Genomic DNA, 15,667 nt, shown 5'->3' with positions numbered 1-15,667 from the left:
CAACACTTTTTAAACCTTATTTTGGGGCAAAGCCGTCAAACTTCCTGCTGATTCATGCAGGTTTTATGGCTCTCTGCCCAGAGACCTGATCCTGTTAGTCCCAGATACCTGAGGCCTTACCAAGATGGCTGCCGAGCGGCGGGACTCACCTATAGAAGGGCTCTGACTAAAAGCTGCTTCTGTGAACTCGTTATGTCACTCGAGTGTGAAAAGTCATGGTGAAAACGCACCTTTATAGGAACAGTCGTGGACGGGAGTTTATTTCAGCAGAGATATGTACATTTGGAAATACAAACAGAAAACATGTAGAAGGAATATTTTTCAATCTAATCAATGACACGGCTCTCCTCTCTGTAACGTTAGCTTAGCGCTTCTCAGCAGGTCTCACTGGCCGAACGTGTCTGAAAAAGCTTCATCACATGAAGAAACGCCGGCAGCGTGGCGAGACCGCGTCAGACTGGATCCTCTAAATGCTCAGTAGTTCGCAGCAGGCCAGACTCTGCTCTGACTGAACGCTGGTCTGGAGAAACAGGGCCGTCCCTTTTCAGGTGCGTTCAGGTGCTTCTCGTCCGTGTTTCCCCAGACAGCTTTAATCCACCTCTTTCATTCAACACACACACACTCAGATTAACGTGGATTCAGAGAGCTGCGAGTCAACAGTTCGTCTGCAGCTCTCACACCTGAATGTGCATCAGAACTTGTTTACGATGCGACTGGAAGTCTTCAGGCACCGTGTCTGAAACAAAAACACAATGATTGAGCATTAAGTGACAGCAAGTTAATAAGCAACACGAGAGTTTCAACTTCCTGTTCGGTGTCAGAGGTCGTACCGTTACATCTGTAGCGCAGGTTGGACCAGATGATGTTTTCCTGGGAGAAACAGAAGACGCCAAGCCGGCCTCCTCTCATCGTGGTGTCGATCACCACGCCAGAGTCCGCCACCATGTCTGTCCCCTCAAACAGCTTCACCCTGAAACACAGAAACACGGCGGGTTAGAAACCAAACGCTCCTTGAGAGAAACGGCGGGTTAGAAACCAAACGCTCCTTGAGAGAAACGGCGGGTTAGAAACCAAACGCTCCTTGAGAGAAACGGCGGGTTAGAAACCAAACGCTCCCCGAGAAACGGCGGGTTAGAAACCAAACGCTCCCCGAGAGAAACGGCAGGTTAGAAACCAAACGCTCCTTGAGAGAAACGGCAGGTTAGAAACCAAACGCTCCTTGAGAGAAACGGCAGGTTAGAAACCAAACGCTCCCCGAGAGAAACGTCAGGTTAGAAACCAAACGCTCCTTGAGAGAAACGGCAGGTTAGAAACCAAACGCTCCCCGAGAGAAACGTCAGGTTAGAAACCAAACGCTCCCCGAGAGAAACGGCAGGTTAGAAACCAAACGCTCCTTGAGAGAAACAGCGGGTTAGAAACCAAACGCTCCCCGAGAGAAACGGCGGGTTAGAAACCAAACGCTCCCCGAGAGAAACGGCAGGTTAGAAACCAAACGCTCCTTGAGAGAAACGGCAGGTTAGAAACCAAACGCTCCTTGAGAGAAACGGCGGGTTAGAAACCAAACGCTCCTTGAGAGAAACGTCGGGTTAGAAACCAAACGCTCCTTGAGAGAAACGGCGGGTTAGAAACCAAACGCTCCTTGAGAGAAACGGCAGGTTAGAAACCAAACGCTCCTTGAGAGAAACGGCAGGTTAGAAACCAAACGCTCCTTGAGAGAAACGGCAGGTTAGAAACCAAACGCTCCCCGAGAGAAACGGCAGGTTAGAAACCAAACGCTCCTTGAGAGAAACGGCGGGTTAGAAACCAAACGCTCCCCGAGAGAAACGGCAGGTTAGAAACCAAACGCTCCTTGAGAGAAACGGCAGGTTAGAAACCAAACGCTCCTTGAGAGAAACGGCGGGTTAGAAACCAAACGCTCCTTGAGAGAAACGGCGGGTTAGAAACCAAACGCTCCTTGAGAGAAACGGCAGGTTAGAAACCAAACGCTCCTTGAGAGAAACGGCGGGTTAGAAACCAAACGCTCCTTGAGAGAAACGGCGGGTTAGAAACCAAACGCTCCTTGAGAGAAACGGCAGGTTAGAAACCAAACGCTCCTTGAGAGAAACGGCGGGTTAGAAACCAAACGCTCCTTGAGAGAAACGGCAGGTTAGAAACCAAACGCTCCTTGAGAGAAACGGCAGGTTAGAAACCAAACGCTCCTTGAGAGAAACGGCGGGTTAGAAACCAAACGCTCCTTGAGAGAAACGGCAGGTTAGAAACCAAACGCTCCTTGAGAGAAACGGCAGGTTAGAAACCAAACGCTCCTTGAGAGAAACGGCAGGTTAGAAACCAAACGCTCCTTGAGAGAAACGGCAGGTTAGAAACCAAACGCTCCCGAGAGAAACGGCAGGTTAGAAACCAAACGCTCCTTGAGAGAAACGGCGGGTTAGAAACCAAACGCTCCCCGAGAGAAACGGCAGGTTAGAAACCAAACGCTCCTTGAGAGAAACGGCAGGTTAGAAACCAAACGCTCCTTGAGAGAAACGGCGGGTTAGAAACCAAACGCTCCTTGAGAGAAACGGCGGGTTAGAAACCAAACGCTCCTTGAGAGAAACGGCAGGTTAGAAACCAAACGCTCCTTGAGAGAAACGGCAGGTTAGAAACCAAACGCTCCTTGAGAGAAACGGCAGGTTAGAAACCAAACGCTCCTTGAGAGAAACGGCAGGTTAGAAACCAAACGCTCCTTGAGAGAAACGGCAGGTTAGAAACCAAACGCTCCTTGAGAGAAACGGCAGGTTAGAAACCAAACGCTCCTTGAGAGAAACGGCAGGTTAGAAACCAAACGCTCCTTGAGAGAAACGGCAGGTTAGAAACCAAACGCTCCTTGAGAGAAACGGCAGGTTAGAAACCAAACGCTCCCGAGAGAAACGGCAGGTTAGAAACCAAACGCTCCTTGAGAGAAACGGCAGGTTAGAAACCAAACGCTCCTTGAGAGAAACGGCGGGTTAAAAACCAAACGCTCCTTGAGAGAAACGGCGGGTTAGAAACCAAACGCTCCCCGAGAGAAACGGCAGGTTAGAAACCAAACGCTCCTTGAGAGAAACGGCGGGTTAGAAACCAAACGCTCCCTGAGAGAAACGGCAGGTTAGAAACCAAACGCTCCTTGAGAGAAACGGCAGGTTAGAAACCAAACGCTCCTTGAGAGAAACGGCGGGTTAGAAACCAAACGCTCCTTGAGAGAAACGGCGGGTTAGAAACCAAACGCTCCTTGAGAGAAACGGCAGGTTAGAAACCAAACGCTCCTTGAGAGAAACGGCAGGTTAGAAACCAAACGCTCCTTGAGAGAAACGGCAGGTTAGAAACCAAACGCTCCTTGAGAGAAACGGCAGGTTAGAAACCAAACGCTCCCCGAGAGAAACGGCAGGTTAGAAACCAAACGCTCCTTGAGAGAAACGGCAGGTTAGAAACCAAACGCTCCTTGAGAGAAACGGCGGGTTAGAAACCAAACGCTCCTTGAGAGAAACGGCGGGTTAGAAACCAAACGCTCCTTGAGAGAAACGGCAGGTTAGAAACCAAACGCTCCTTGAGAGAAACGGCAGGTTAGAAACCAAACGCTCCTTGAGAGAAACGGCAGGTTAGAAACCAAACGCTCCTTGAGAGAAACGGCAGGTTAGAAACCAAACGCTCCCCGAGAGAAACGGCAGGTTAGAAACCAAACGCTCCTTGAGAGAAACGGCAGGTTAGAAACCAAACGCTCCTTGAGAGAAACGGCAGGTTAGAAACCAAACGCTCCTTGAGAGAAACGGCAGGTTAGAAACCAAACGCTCCCCGAGAGAAACGGCAGGTTAGAAACCAAACGCTCCTTGAGAGAAACGGCAGGTTAGAAACCAAACGCTCCTTGAGAGAAACGGCGGGTTAGAAACCAAACGCTCCTTGAGAGAAACGGCGGGTTGTAAATAATTGAGATGAATGCAGATTTGACTTGTGAGGCAGAGGGGGGGGGCGAGCGAGCCCGGCCTCTGCACTCTTTCTCTCCCGCTCCTCCTTTCTTTCTCTCTCTCCTGCTCCTCCTTTCTTTCTTTCTCTCCCGCTCCTTCTTTCTTTCTTTCTCTCCTGCTCCTCCTTTCTTTCTTTCTCTCCCGCTCCTCCTTTCTTTCTCTCCCGCTCCTCCTTTCTTTCTCTCCCGCTCCTCCTTTCTTTCTTTCTCTCCTGCTCCACCTTTCTTTCTTTCTCTCCCGCTCCTCCTTTCTTTCTCTCCTGCTCCTCCTTTCTTTCTTTCTCTCCCGCTCCTCCTTTCTTTCTTTCTCTCCTGCTCCTCCTTTCTTTCTTTCTCTCCCGCTCCTCCTTTCTTTCTCTCCCGCTCCTCCTTTCTTTCTTTCTCTCCTGCTCCTCCTTTCTTTCTTTCTCTCCTGCTCCTCCTTTCTTTCTTTCTCTCCCGCTCCTTCTTTCTTTCTTTCTCTCCTGCTCCTCCTTTCTTTCTTTCTCTCCTCTCCTCCTTTCTTTCTCTCCCGCTCCTCCTTTCTTTCTCTCCCGCTCCTCCTTTCTTTCTCTCCCGCTCCACCTTTCTTTCTTTCTCTCCCGCTCCTCCTTTCTTTCTCTCCTGCTCCTCCTTTCTTTCTTTCTCTCCCGCTCCTCCTTTCTTTCTTTCTCTCCCGCTCCTCCTTTCTTTCTTTCTCTCCTGCTCCTCCTTTCTTTCTTTCTCTCCCGCTCCTCCTTTCTTTCTCTCCCCCCTCCTTTCTTTCTTTCTCTCCTGCTCCTCCTTTCTTTCTTTCTCTCCTGCTCCTCCCTTTCTTTCTTCTCTCCTGCTCCTCCTTTCTTTCTTTCTCTCCTGCTCCTCCTTTCTTTCTTTCTCTCCTGCTCCTCCTTTCTTTCTTTCTCTCCTGCTCCTCCTTTCTTTCTTTCTCTCCTGCTCCTCCTGACAGAATGAAGAATGTGAGGTCAGACTTTTAAAAACGTTTCAGAAACATCAGTGTTTAATGAACTGATCTTTAAATGTCGAGCTCATGTAGAAAACGAGCGCTCCTCTTCAGATTTCCTCTGCAGCAGTCGACATGTCGTCGTGAGGAAACTTTTCCCGTCTCTCCGTCTCATCTGCATATCAACGGCTGCCGAGGCGGATTCTTGCCAGGGTTTTGGCTGTCATGGTTACGAGTACAATAGAGTACCAGGGGGCCCCGGGGCCACAAAGGAGTTTCAGAGGGTGAAGAATGCAGTAAAAAGTAAGAGAGAACGAGACGAAAAACAGACCACAGCTGCAGAGTACTACTGTATCTGTACTGCAGTATCTGTACTGCAGTATCTGTACTACTGTATCTGTACTGCAGTATCTGTACTACTGTATCTGTACTGCAGTAACTGTACTGCAGTATCTGTACTACTGTATCTGTACTACTGTATTTGTACTGCAGTATCTGTACTACTGTATCTGTACTGCAGTATCTGTACTGCAGTATCTGTACTACTGTATCTGTACTGCAGTAACTGTACTGCAGTATCTGTACTACTGTATCTGTACTACTGTATCTGTACTACAGTATCTGTACTGCAGTATCTGTACTACTGTATCTGTACTACTGTATCTGTATTGCAGTATCTGTACTACTGTATCTGTACTGCAGTATCTGTACTGCAGTATCTGTACTACTGTATCTGTACTGCAGTATCTGTACTGCAATATACTGCTGTACTGCAGTATCTGTACTACTGTATCTGTACTGCAATATACTGCTGTACTGCAGTATCTGTACTACTGTTTCTGTACTGCAATACACTGCTGTACTGCAGTATCTGTACTTCTGTATCTGTACTACTGTTTCTGTACTGCAATACACTGCTGTACTGCAGTATCTGTACTACTGTATCAGTACTGCAATATACTGCTGTACTGCAGTATCTGTACTGCAATATACTGCTGTACTGCAGTATCTGTACTACTGTTTCTGTACTGCAATACACTGCTGTACTGCAGTATCTGTACTTCTGTATCTGTACTACTGTTTCTGTACTGCAATACACTGCTGTACTGCAGTATCTGTACTGCAATACACTGCTGTACTGCAGTATCTGTATTACTGTATATGTACTGCAGTATCTGTACTACTGTATTTGTACTGCAGTATCTGTACTACTGTATCTGTATTGCAATATACTGCTGTACTGCAGTATCTGTACTACTGTATTTGTACTGCAGTATCTGTACTACTGTATCTGTACTGCAGTATCTGTATTACTGTATCTGTACTGCAGTATCTGTACTACTGTATCTGTACTGCAGTATCTGTACTACTGTATCTGTACTACTGTATCTGTACTACAGTATCTGTACTACTGTATCTGTACTGCAGTATCTGTACTACTGTATCTGTACTACTGTATCTGTACTGCAGTATCTGTACTGCAGTATCTGTACTACTGTATTTGTACTGCAGTATCTGTACTGCAGTATCTGTATTACTGTATCTGTACTGCAGTATCTGTACTACTGTATCTGTACTGCAGTATCTGTATTACTGTATCTGTACTACTGTATACGTACTGCAGTATCTGTACTACTGGATCTGTACTGCAGTATCTGTATTACTGTATATGTACTGCAGTATCTGTACTACTGTATCTGTATTGCAGTATATTGCAGTACAGCAGTATCGGTACTATAGTATCTGTACTACAGAGTATTGCATCATGCGTGTACTACAGTGTACTACAGTGTACTACAGTGTACTGCAGTACTGCTGTGAGGTCTGAGGTTTCGGGTCTTACCTGATGTAGCCCACCTGCGGCCGGTGGCTGAGCTGCCAGCGATAAGAGGTTTTGTCCTTCCAGCCGACGTTTCGTGGATCCTTCCAGAGCAGCTTCGCCTCCCAGCTGTGTCTCCGGTGTGCCACAGAGCGTTCCTCAGGAACTCCCCGGGTCCGGTCCGAGACTTCACCGCCTGCGGGACGGAAGAGGAGGGTCGATTTATTTATTCACTGCATCAGCCGTTTCTAGAGTCTGTTTAGCACAAAGAGAACGTTTGGGGGAATCAAACGTGCAACAGAGAACTTCAAACACCAGGTAACCTTCAGCTGCAGAGCAGGACTCAATGAACCAATCAGCATTACTGATTAGAGCCACCTGATGGCAGCAGACAGCTGAGACGCTTCTGTCTCACCAGCTGTAAACACTGACAAACAAGAAAAACAGGGCGTTGGCCCTGAACAGTAGAATAAATAGAGAGAGTAGAACCTTGAGCTGCATGGCGGGCTGGGCGTTGGCCCTGAACAGTAGAATAAATAGAGAGAGTAGAACCTTGAGCTGCATGGCGGGCTGGGCGTTGGCCCTGAACAGTAGAATAAATGAAGTAGAGTAGAACCTTGAGCTGCATGGCGGGCTGGGCGTTGGCCCTGAACAGTAGAATAAATAAAGTAGAGTAGAACCTTGAGCTGCATGGCGGGCTGGGCGTTGGCCCTGAACAGTAGAATAAATAAAGTAGAGTAGAACCTTGAGCTGCATGGCGGGCTGGGCGTTGGCCCTGAACAGTAGAAAATAAAGTAGAGTAGAACCTTGAGCTGCATGGCGGGCTGGGCGTTGGCCCTGAACAGTAGAATAAATAAAGTAGAGTAGAACCTTGAGCTGCATGGCGGGCTGGGCGTTGGCCCTGAAGGGCAGCGACTGCCAGTACGTCTGCTCCGTCTGTTTCCACATCACCACGTAGAAACTCGAGGAGTCCTGGTACCCGAAGATGAAGCCGGCGTAGTCGTCGTCAGTTACCGTGTTGACGTGAAACGTTCCCTCGAAGTCGACGCCGTTAAACGCCGTGTAGCCTGCAGACGCGGAGAGAGTCTACGGTCAGACCTGGAGCCCGGCTAGGTCCTGAATTAATAAAGACTTAAGTAAAAACACGTACCCACAGCGAGACCAGGATCACTGTTCATCGTCTGGACTATCTCCATGCCCTGGAGAGAACACATCATGGGGAGAGGAGAGGTCAGAACGTGAGGTTAGAATGACAGGTTAGAACGTGTCGTAAAAACGCGAGGTTTGAACGTGAGATTAGAGCGTGTCGTAAAACGTGAGGTTTGAACGTGAGATTAGAGCGTGAGGTTAGAACGTGTCGTAAAACGCAAGGTTTGAACGCAAGGTTTGAACGCAAGGTTTGAACGTGAGGTTTGAACGTGAGGTTAGAACATGAGGTTAGAACGTGAGGTTAAAATGACAGGTCAGAACGTGAGGTGAGAACAAGAGATCAGAACGTGAAGTTAGAACGTGAGGTTAAAATGACAGGTAAGAACGTGAGGTGAGAACAAGAGATCAGAACGTGAAGTTAGAACGTGAGGTTAGAATGACAGGTTAGGACGTGATGTGAGAACAAGAGGTTAGAGCGTGAGGTTAGAACGTGTCGTAAAACGCGAGGTTTGAACGTGAGATTAGAGCGTGAGGTTAGAATGACAGGTTAGAACGTGAGGTGAGAACAAGAGGTTAGAGCGTGAGGTAAGAACGTGTCGTAAAAACGTGAGGTCAGAACGTGAGATTAGAGCGTGAGGTAAGAACGTGTCGTAAAAACGTGAAGTCAGAACGTGAAGTTAGAGCGTGAGGTTAGAATGACAGGTTAGGACGTGAGGTGAGAACAAGAGGTTAGAGCGTGAGGTTAGAACGTGTCGTAAAAATGCGAGGTTTGAACGTGAGATTAGAACATGAGGTTAGAACGTGAGATCAGAGCGTGAGGTTAGAACGTGTCGTAAAAACGTGAGGTATGAACGTGAGATTAGAGCGTGAGATTAAAGCGTGAGGTAAGAATGTGAGGTTAGTGCGTGAGGTTAGAACGTGAGGTTAGAACATGAGATTAGAATGAAAAGTTAGAACGTGAGGTTAGAACGCGTGGTAAGAATGAGAAGATAGAACATGAGGTTATAATATGAGGTTATAACGAGGGGTTAGAACGAGAAGTTAGAACATGAGGTTAGAACATGAGATTAGAGCGTGAGGTTAGAACGTGTCGTAAAAACGTGAGGTTTGAACGTGAGATTAGAGTGTGAGATTAGACCGTGAGGTTAGAGCGTGAGGTTAGAATGACAGGTTAGAACGTGAGGTGAGAACAAGAGGTTAGAGCGTGAGGTTAGAACGTGTCGTAAAAACGCAAGGTTTGAACGAGGGATTAGAGCGTGAGGTAAGAACGTGTCGTAAAAACGTGAGGTTTGAACGTGAGATTAGAGCGTGAGGTAAGAACGTGATGTTAGAATGTGAGGTTAGTGCGTGAGGTTAGAACGTGAGGTTAGAGCGTGAGGTTAGAACGGTAATGCCGTAAACATAAGGTAATGTCGTAAAAACGTGAGGTCAGAACGTGAAGTTAGAGCGTGAGGTTAGAATGACAGGTTAGAACGTGAGGATGAGAACTAGAGGTTAGTGCGTGAGGTTAGAACGAGAGGTAAGAATGAGAGGTAAGAACGTGTCGTAAAAACGTGAGGTTTGAACGTGAGATTAGAGCGTAAATTTACAACATGAGGTTAGAGCGTGAGGTTAGAATGACAGGTTAGAACATGAGGTTAGAACGTGAGGTTAGAGCGTGAGGTTAGAACGTGTCGTAAAAACGCGAGGTTTGAACGTGAGATTAGAGCGTGAGGTTAGAAAGTGTTGTAAAAGGTTAGAACGAGGAGTTAGAATGAGAAGTCAGAACATGAGGTTAGAACGTGTCGTAAAAGGTTAGAACGAGGAGTTAGAATGAGAAGTTAGAACATGAGGTTATAACGAGGGGTTAGAACGAGAAGTTAGAAGATGAGGTTAGAACGTGTCGTAAAAACGTGAGGTATGAACGTGAGATTAGAGCGTGAGATTAAAGCGTGAGGTAAGAATGTGAGGTTAGTGCGTGAGGTTAGAACGTGAGGTTAGAACATGAGATTAGAATGAAAAGTTAGAACGTGAGGTTAGAACGCGTGGTAAGAATGAGAAGATAGAACATGAGGTTATAATATGAGGTTATAACGAGGGGTTAGAACGAGAAGTTAGAACATGAGGTTAGAACATGAGATTAGAGCGTGAGGTTAGAACGTGTCGTAAAACGTGAGGTTTGAACGTGAGATTAGAGTGTGAGATTAGACCGTGAGGTTAGAGCGTGAGGTTAGAATGACAGGTTAGAACGTGAGGTGAGAACAAGAGGTTAGAGCGTGAGGTTAGAACGTGTCGTAAAAACGCAAGGTTTGAACGAGGGATTAGAGCGTGAGGTAAGAACGTGTCGTAAAAACGTGAGGTTTGAACGTGAGATTAGAGCGTGAGGTAAGAACGTGATGTTAGAATGTGAGGTTAGTGCGTGAGGTTAGAACGTGAGGTTAGAGCGTGAGGTTAGAACGGTAATGCCGTAAACATAAGGTAATGTCGTAAAAACGTGAGGTCAGAACGTGAAGTTAGAGCGTGAGGTTAGAATGACAGGTTAGAACGTGAGGATGAGAACTAGAGGTTAGTGCGTGAGGTTAGAACGAGAGGTAAGAATGAGAGGTAAGAACGTGTCGTAAAAACGTGAGGTTTGAACGTGAGATTAGAGCGTAAATTTACAACATGAGGTTAGAGCGTGAGGTTAGAATGACAGGTTAGAACATGAGGTTAGAACGTGAGGTTAGAGCGTGAGGTTAGAACGTGTCGTAAAAACGCGAGGTTTGAACGTGAGATTAGAGCGTGAGGTTAGAAAGTGTCGTAAAAGGTTAGAACGAGGAGTTAGAATGAGAAGTCAGAACATGAGGTTAGAACGTGTCGTAAAAGGTTAGAACGAGGAGTTAGAATGAGAAGTTAGAACATGAGGTTATAACGAGGGGTTAGAACGAAAAGTTAGAAGATGAGGTTAGAACATGAGATTAGAGCGTGAGGTTAGAACGTGAGGTATGAACGTGAGGTATGAACGTGAGATTACAGCGTGAGGTTAGAAAGTGAGGTAAGAACGTAAGTTAAGAACATGAGGTTAGAACGTGAGGTTAGAACTTGAGGTAAGAATGAGAGGTAAGAACGTGTCATAAAAACGTGAGGTTTGAATGTGAGATAAAACAACAGGTTAGAACGTGAGGTAAGAACGTGTCGTAAAAACGTGAGGTTTGAACGTGAGATTAGAGCGTAAGTTTACAACATGAGGTTAGAGCGTGAGGTTAGAATATGAGATTAGAATGAAAAGTTAGAACGTGAGGTTAGAACGCGTGGTAAGAATGAGAAGATAGAACATGAGGTTATAATATGAGGTTATAACGAGGGGTTAGAACGAGAAGTTAGAACATGAGGTTAGAACATGAGATTAGAGCGTGAGGTTAGAACGTGTTGTAAAAACGTGAGGTTTGAACGTGAGATTAGAGTGTAAGGTTTAAACGTGAGATTTGACCGTGAGATTAGACCGTGAGGTTAGAGCGTGAGGTTAGAATGACAGATTAGAACGTGAGGTGAGAACAAGAGGTTAGAGCGTGAGGTTAGAACGTGTCGTAAAACGCAAGGTTTGAACGTGAAATTAGAGCGTGAGGTAGAACGTGTCGTAAAAACGTGAGGTTTGAACGTGAGATTAGAGCGTGAGGTAAGAACGTGATGTTAGAATGTGAGGTTAGTGCGTGAGGTTAGAACGTGAGGTTAGAGCGTGAGGTTAGAATGACAGGTTAGAACGTGTCGTAAAAACGCGAGGTTTGAACGTGAGATTAGAGCGTGAGGTAAGAACGGTAATGCCGTAAACATAAGGTAATGTCGTAAAAACGTGAGGTCAGAACGTGAAGTTAGAGCCTGAGGTTAGAATGACAGGTTAGAACGTGAGGATGAGAACTAGAGGTTAGTGCGTGAGGTTAGAACGAGAGGTAAGAATGAGAGGTAAGAACGTGTCGTAAAAACGTGAGGTTTGAACGTGAGAGAGCGTAAATTAGAACGAGGAGTTAGAACGAGAAGTTAGAAGATGAGGTTAGAACATGAGATTAGAGCGTGAGGTTAGAACGTGTCATAAAACGTGAGGTATGAACGTGAGATTACAGCGTGAGGTTAGAAAGTGAGGTAAGAACGTAAATTAAGAACATGAGGTTAGAACGTGAGGTTAGAACGAGGGGTTAGAACGAGAAGTTAGAACATGAGGTTAGAGTGTGAGGTTAGAATGTGAGGTAAGAATGAGAAGATAGAACATGAGGTTATAACGAGGGGTTATAACGAGAAGTTAGAAGATGAGGTTAGAACATGAGATTAGAGCGTGAGGTTAGAACGTGTCATAAAAACGTGAGGTATGAACGTGAGATTACAGCGTGAGGTTAGAAAGTGAGGTAAGAACGTAAGTTAAGAACATGAGGTTAGAACGAGGGGTTAGAACGAGAAGTAAGAAGATGAGGTTAGAGTGTGAAGTTAGAACGTGAGGTAAGAATGAGAGGTAAGAACGTGTCGTAAAAACGTGAGGTTTGAACGTGAGATTAGAGCGTGAGGTTAGAACGTGTCGTAAAAGGTTAGAACGAGGAGTTAGAACGAGAAGTCAGAACATGAGGTTAGAGTGAGGTTAGAACGTGAGGTAAGAATGAGAGGTAAGAACGTGTTGTAAAAACGTGAGGTTTGAAAGTGAGATTAGAGCGTGAGGTTAGAAAGTGAGGTAAGAACGTGAAGTTAGAACTTGAGGTAAGAATGAGAGGTAAGACCGTGTCGTAAAAACGTGAGGTTTGAAAGTGAGATTAGAGCGTGAGGTTAGAAAGTGAGGTAAGAACGTAAGTTAAGAACGTGAGGTTAGAATGTGAGGTAAGAATGAGAAGTTAGAACATGAGGTTATAACGAGGGGTTATAACGAGAAGTTAGAAGATGAGGTTAGAACATGAGATTAGAGCGTGAGGTTAGAACGTGTCATAAAAACGTGAGGTATGAACGTGAGATTACAGTGTGAGGTTAGAAAGTGAGGTAAGAACGAGAAGTTAGAACATGAGGTTATAACGAGGGGTTATAACGAGAAGTTAGAAGATGAGGTTAGAACATGAGATTAGAGCGTGAGGTTAGAACGTGTCATAAAAACGTGACGTATGAACGTGAGATTACAGCGTGAGGTTAGAAAGTGAGGTAAGAACGTAAGTTAAGAACATGAGGTTAGAACGTGAGGTTAGAACTTGAGGTAAGAATGAGAGGTAAGAACGTGTCGTAAAAACGTGAGGTTTGAATGTGAGATTAAACAACAGGTTAGAACGTGAAGTTAGAGCGTGAGGTTAGAATGACAGGTTAGAACGTGAGGTGAGAACAAGAGGTTAGAGCGTGAGGTTAGAACGTGTCGTAAAAACGCGAGGTTTGAACGTGAGATTAGAGCGTGAGGTTAGAACGTGTCGTAAAAGGTTAGAACGAGGAGTTAGAACGCGTGGTCAGAACATGAGGTTAGAAAGTGAGATTATAACGAGGGGTTAGAACGAGAAGTTAGAAGATGAGGTTAGAACATGAGATTAGAGCGTGAGGTTAGAACGTGTCATAAAAACGTGAGGTATGAACGTGAGATTAAGTTTACAACATGAGGTTAGAATGACAGGTTAGAACGTGAGGTGAGAACAAGAGGTTAGAGCGTGAGGTTAGAACGTGTCGTAAAAACGCGAGGTTTGAACGTGAGATTAGAGCGTGAGGTTAGAACGTGTCATAAAAACGTGAGGTATGAACGTGAGATTACAGCGTGAGGTTAGAAAGTGAGGTAAGAACGTAAGTTAAGAACATGAGGTTAGAACGAGGGGTTAGAACGAGAAGTTAGAACATGAGGTTTTGTGCTTGTTGCTGTGTGTTTGTTGTTGTATGGTCTTGGAGTTTTGTTGTGTTTGAGGTATTCATGTTCTGCAGAACAGGAACCTGCTGAAAATCAGTTCTATACTGAGTCAGGCCCGATTGCTCTTAATCTTTTCCTGTTTAAATAAATAAATGAAATGAAAATGAAATGAAATGAAATGAGGTTAGAGTGTGAGGTTAGAACGTGTCGTAAAAACGTGGGCTTTGAACGTGAGCTTAGAGCGTGAGGTTAGAAAGTGAGGTAAGAACGTAAGTTAAGAACGTGAGGTTTGAATGTGAGGTAAGAATGAGAAGTTAGAACATGAGGTTATAACGAGGGGTTAGAACGAGAAGTTAGAAGATGAGGTTAGAACATGAGATTAGAGCGTGAGGTTAGAACGTGTCATAAAAACGTGAGGTTTGAATGTGAGATTAAAACAACAGGTTAGAACGTGAGGTTAGAATGCGTGGAAAGAAGAAGAAGTTAGAACATGAGATTAGAGCATGAGGTTAGAACGTGTTGTAAAAACGTGAGGTTTGAACGTGAGATTAGAGTTTGAGGTTAGAACATGAGGTTAGAACTTGAAGTTAGAACGTGTGGTAAGAATGAGAAGATAGAACATGAGGTTAGAACGTGAGGTTAGAACGAGGGGTTAGAAAGTGAGGTAAGAACGTAAGTAAGAACGTGAGGTAAGAACGTGAAGTTAGAACTTGAGGTAAGAATGAGAGGTAAGAACGTGTCGTAAAAACTTGAGGTTTGAATGTGAGATTAAAATGACAGGTTAGAGCGTGAGGTTAGAACGTGTGGTAAGAATGAGAAGATAGAACATGAGGTTAGAACGTGAGGTTAGAACGAGGGGTTAGAAAGTGAGGTAAGAACGTAAGTTAAGAACATGAGTTAGAACGTGAGGTTAGAACTTGAGGTAAGAATGAGAGGTAAGAACGTGTCGTAAAAACTTGAGGTTTGAATGTGAGATTAAAATGACAGGTTAGAGCGTGAGGTTAGAACGTGTGGTAAGAATGAGAAGATAGAACATGAGGTTAGAACGTGAGGTTAGAACGAGGGGTTAGAAAGTGAGGTAAGAATGTAAGTTAAGAACGTGAGGTAAGAACGTGAAGTTAGAACTTGAGGTAAGAATGAGAGGTAAGAACGTGTCGTAAAAACGTGAGGTTTGAATGTGAGATTAAAATGACAGGTTAGAGCGTGAGGTTAGAACGCGTGGTAAGAATGAGAAGATAGAACATGAGGTTAGAACGTGAGGTTAGAACGAGGGGTTAGAAAGTGAGGTTATAACGTAAGTTAAGAACGTGAAGTTAGAACTTGAGGTTAGAACGTGAGGTTAGAACGAGGAGTTAGAACGAGAAGTTAGAACATGAGGTTAGAGTGTGAGGTTAGAACGTGAGGTAAGAATGAGAGGTAAGAACGTGTCGTAAAAACGTGAGGTTAGAACGAGAGATTAGAGCGTAAATTTACAACATGAGGTTAGAGCGTGAGGTTAGAATGACAGGTTAGAACGTGAGGTGAGAACGTGTCGTAAAAACGCGAGGTTTGAACGTGAGATTAGAGCGTGAGGTTAGAACGTGTCATAAAAACGTGAGGTATGAACGTGAGATTACAGCGTGAGGTTAGAAAGTGAGGTAAGAACGTAAGTTAAGAACATGAGGTTAGAACGTGAGGTTAGAACGAGAAGTTAGAACATGAGGTTAGAGTGTGAGGTTAGAACGTGAGGTAAGAACGTGTCGTAAAAACGTGGGCTTTGAACGTGAGCTTAGAGCGTGAGGTTAGAAAGTGAGGTAAGAACGTAAGTTAAAAACGTGAGGTTAGAATGTGAGGTAAGAATGAGAAGTTAGAACATGAGGTTATAACGAGGGGTTATAACGAGAAGTTAGAAGATGAGGTTAGAACATGAGATTAGAGCGTGAGGTTAGAACGTGTCATAAAAACGTGAGGTATGAACGTGAGATTACAGCGTGAGGTTAGAAAGTGAGGTAAGAACGT

The 15,667-nt window shown here is 45.1% G+C and overlaps 1 protein-coding gene across 1 annotated transcript in view; it reads right to left on the bottom strand.

The window, feature by feature from the left end:
* Nucleotides 1–231: 231 nt before the first annotated feature.
* Nucleotides 232–15,667, bottom strand: part of LOC119881877 (thrombospondin-3a-like) — a 38,241-nt gene continuing 22,805 nt past the window's right edge. The window contains 6 exon segments of the mRNA XM_038691967.1: nt 232–736; nt 831–970; nt 6,739–6,841; nt 6,844–6,910; nt 7,585–7,781; nt 7,865–7,913. Of these exon segments, the coding sequence (XP_038547895.1) occupies nt 675–736; nt 831–970; nt 6,739–6,841; nt 6,844–6,910; nt 7,585–7,781; nt 7,865–7,913 (618 nt within the window). The 3' untranslated portion in view covers nt 232–674.

Source organism: Micropterus salmoides, unplaced genomic scaffold (assembly GCF_014851395.1).
Source record: "Micropterus salmoides isolate LMB-PRFRI ecotype aquatic unplaced genomic scaffold, ASM1485139v1 Ms_hic_scaffold_2774, whole genome shotgun sequence".
Classification (NCBI taxonomy): domain Eukaryota; kingdom Metazoa; phylum Chordata; class Actinopteri; order Centrarchiformes; family Centrarchidae; genus Micropterus; species Micropterus salmoides.
This window is presented reverse-complemented; position numbering and strand designations above follow the sequence as displayed.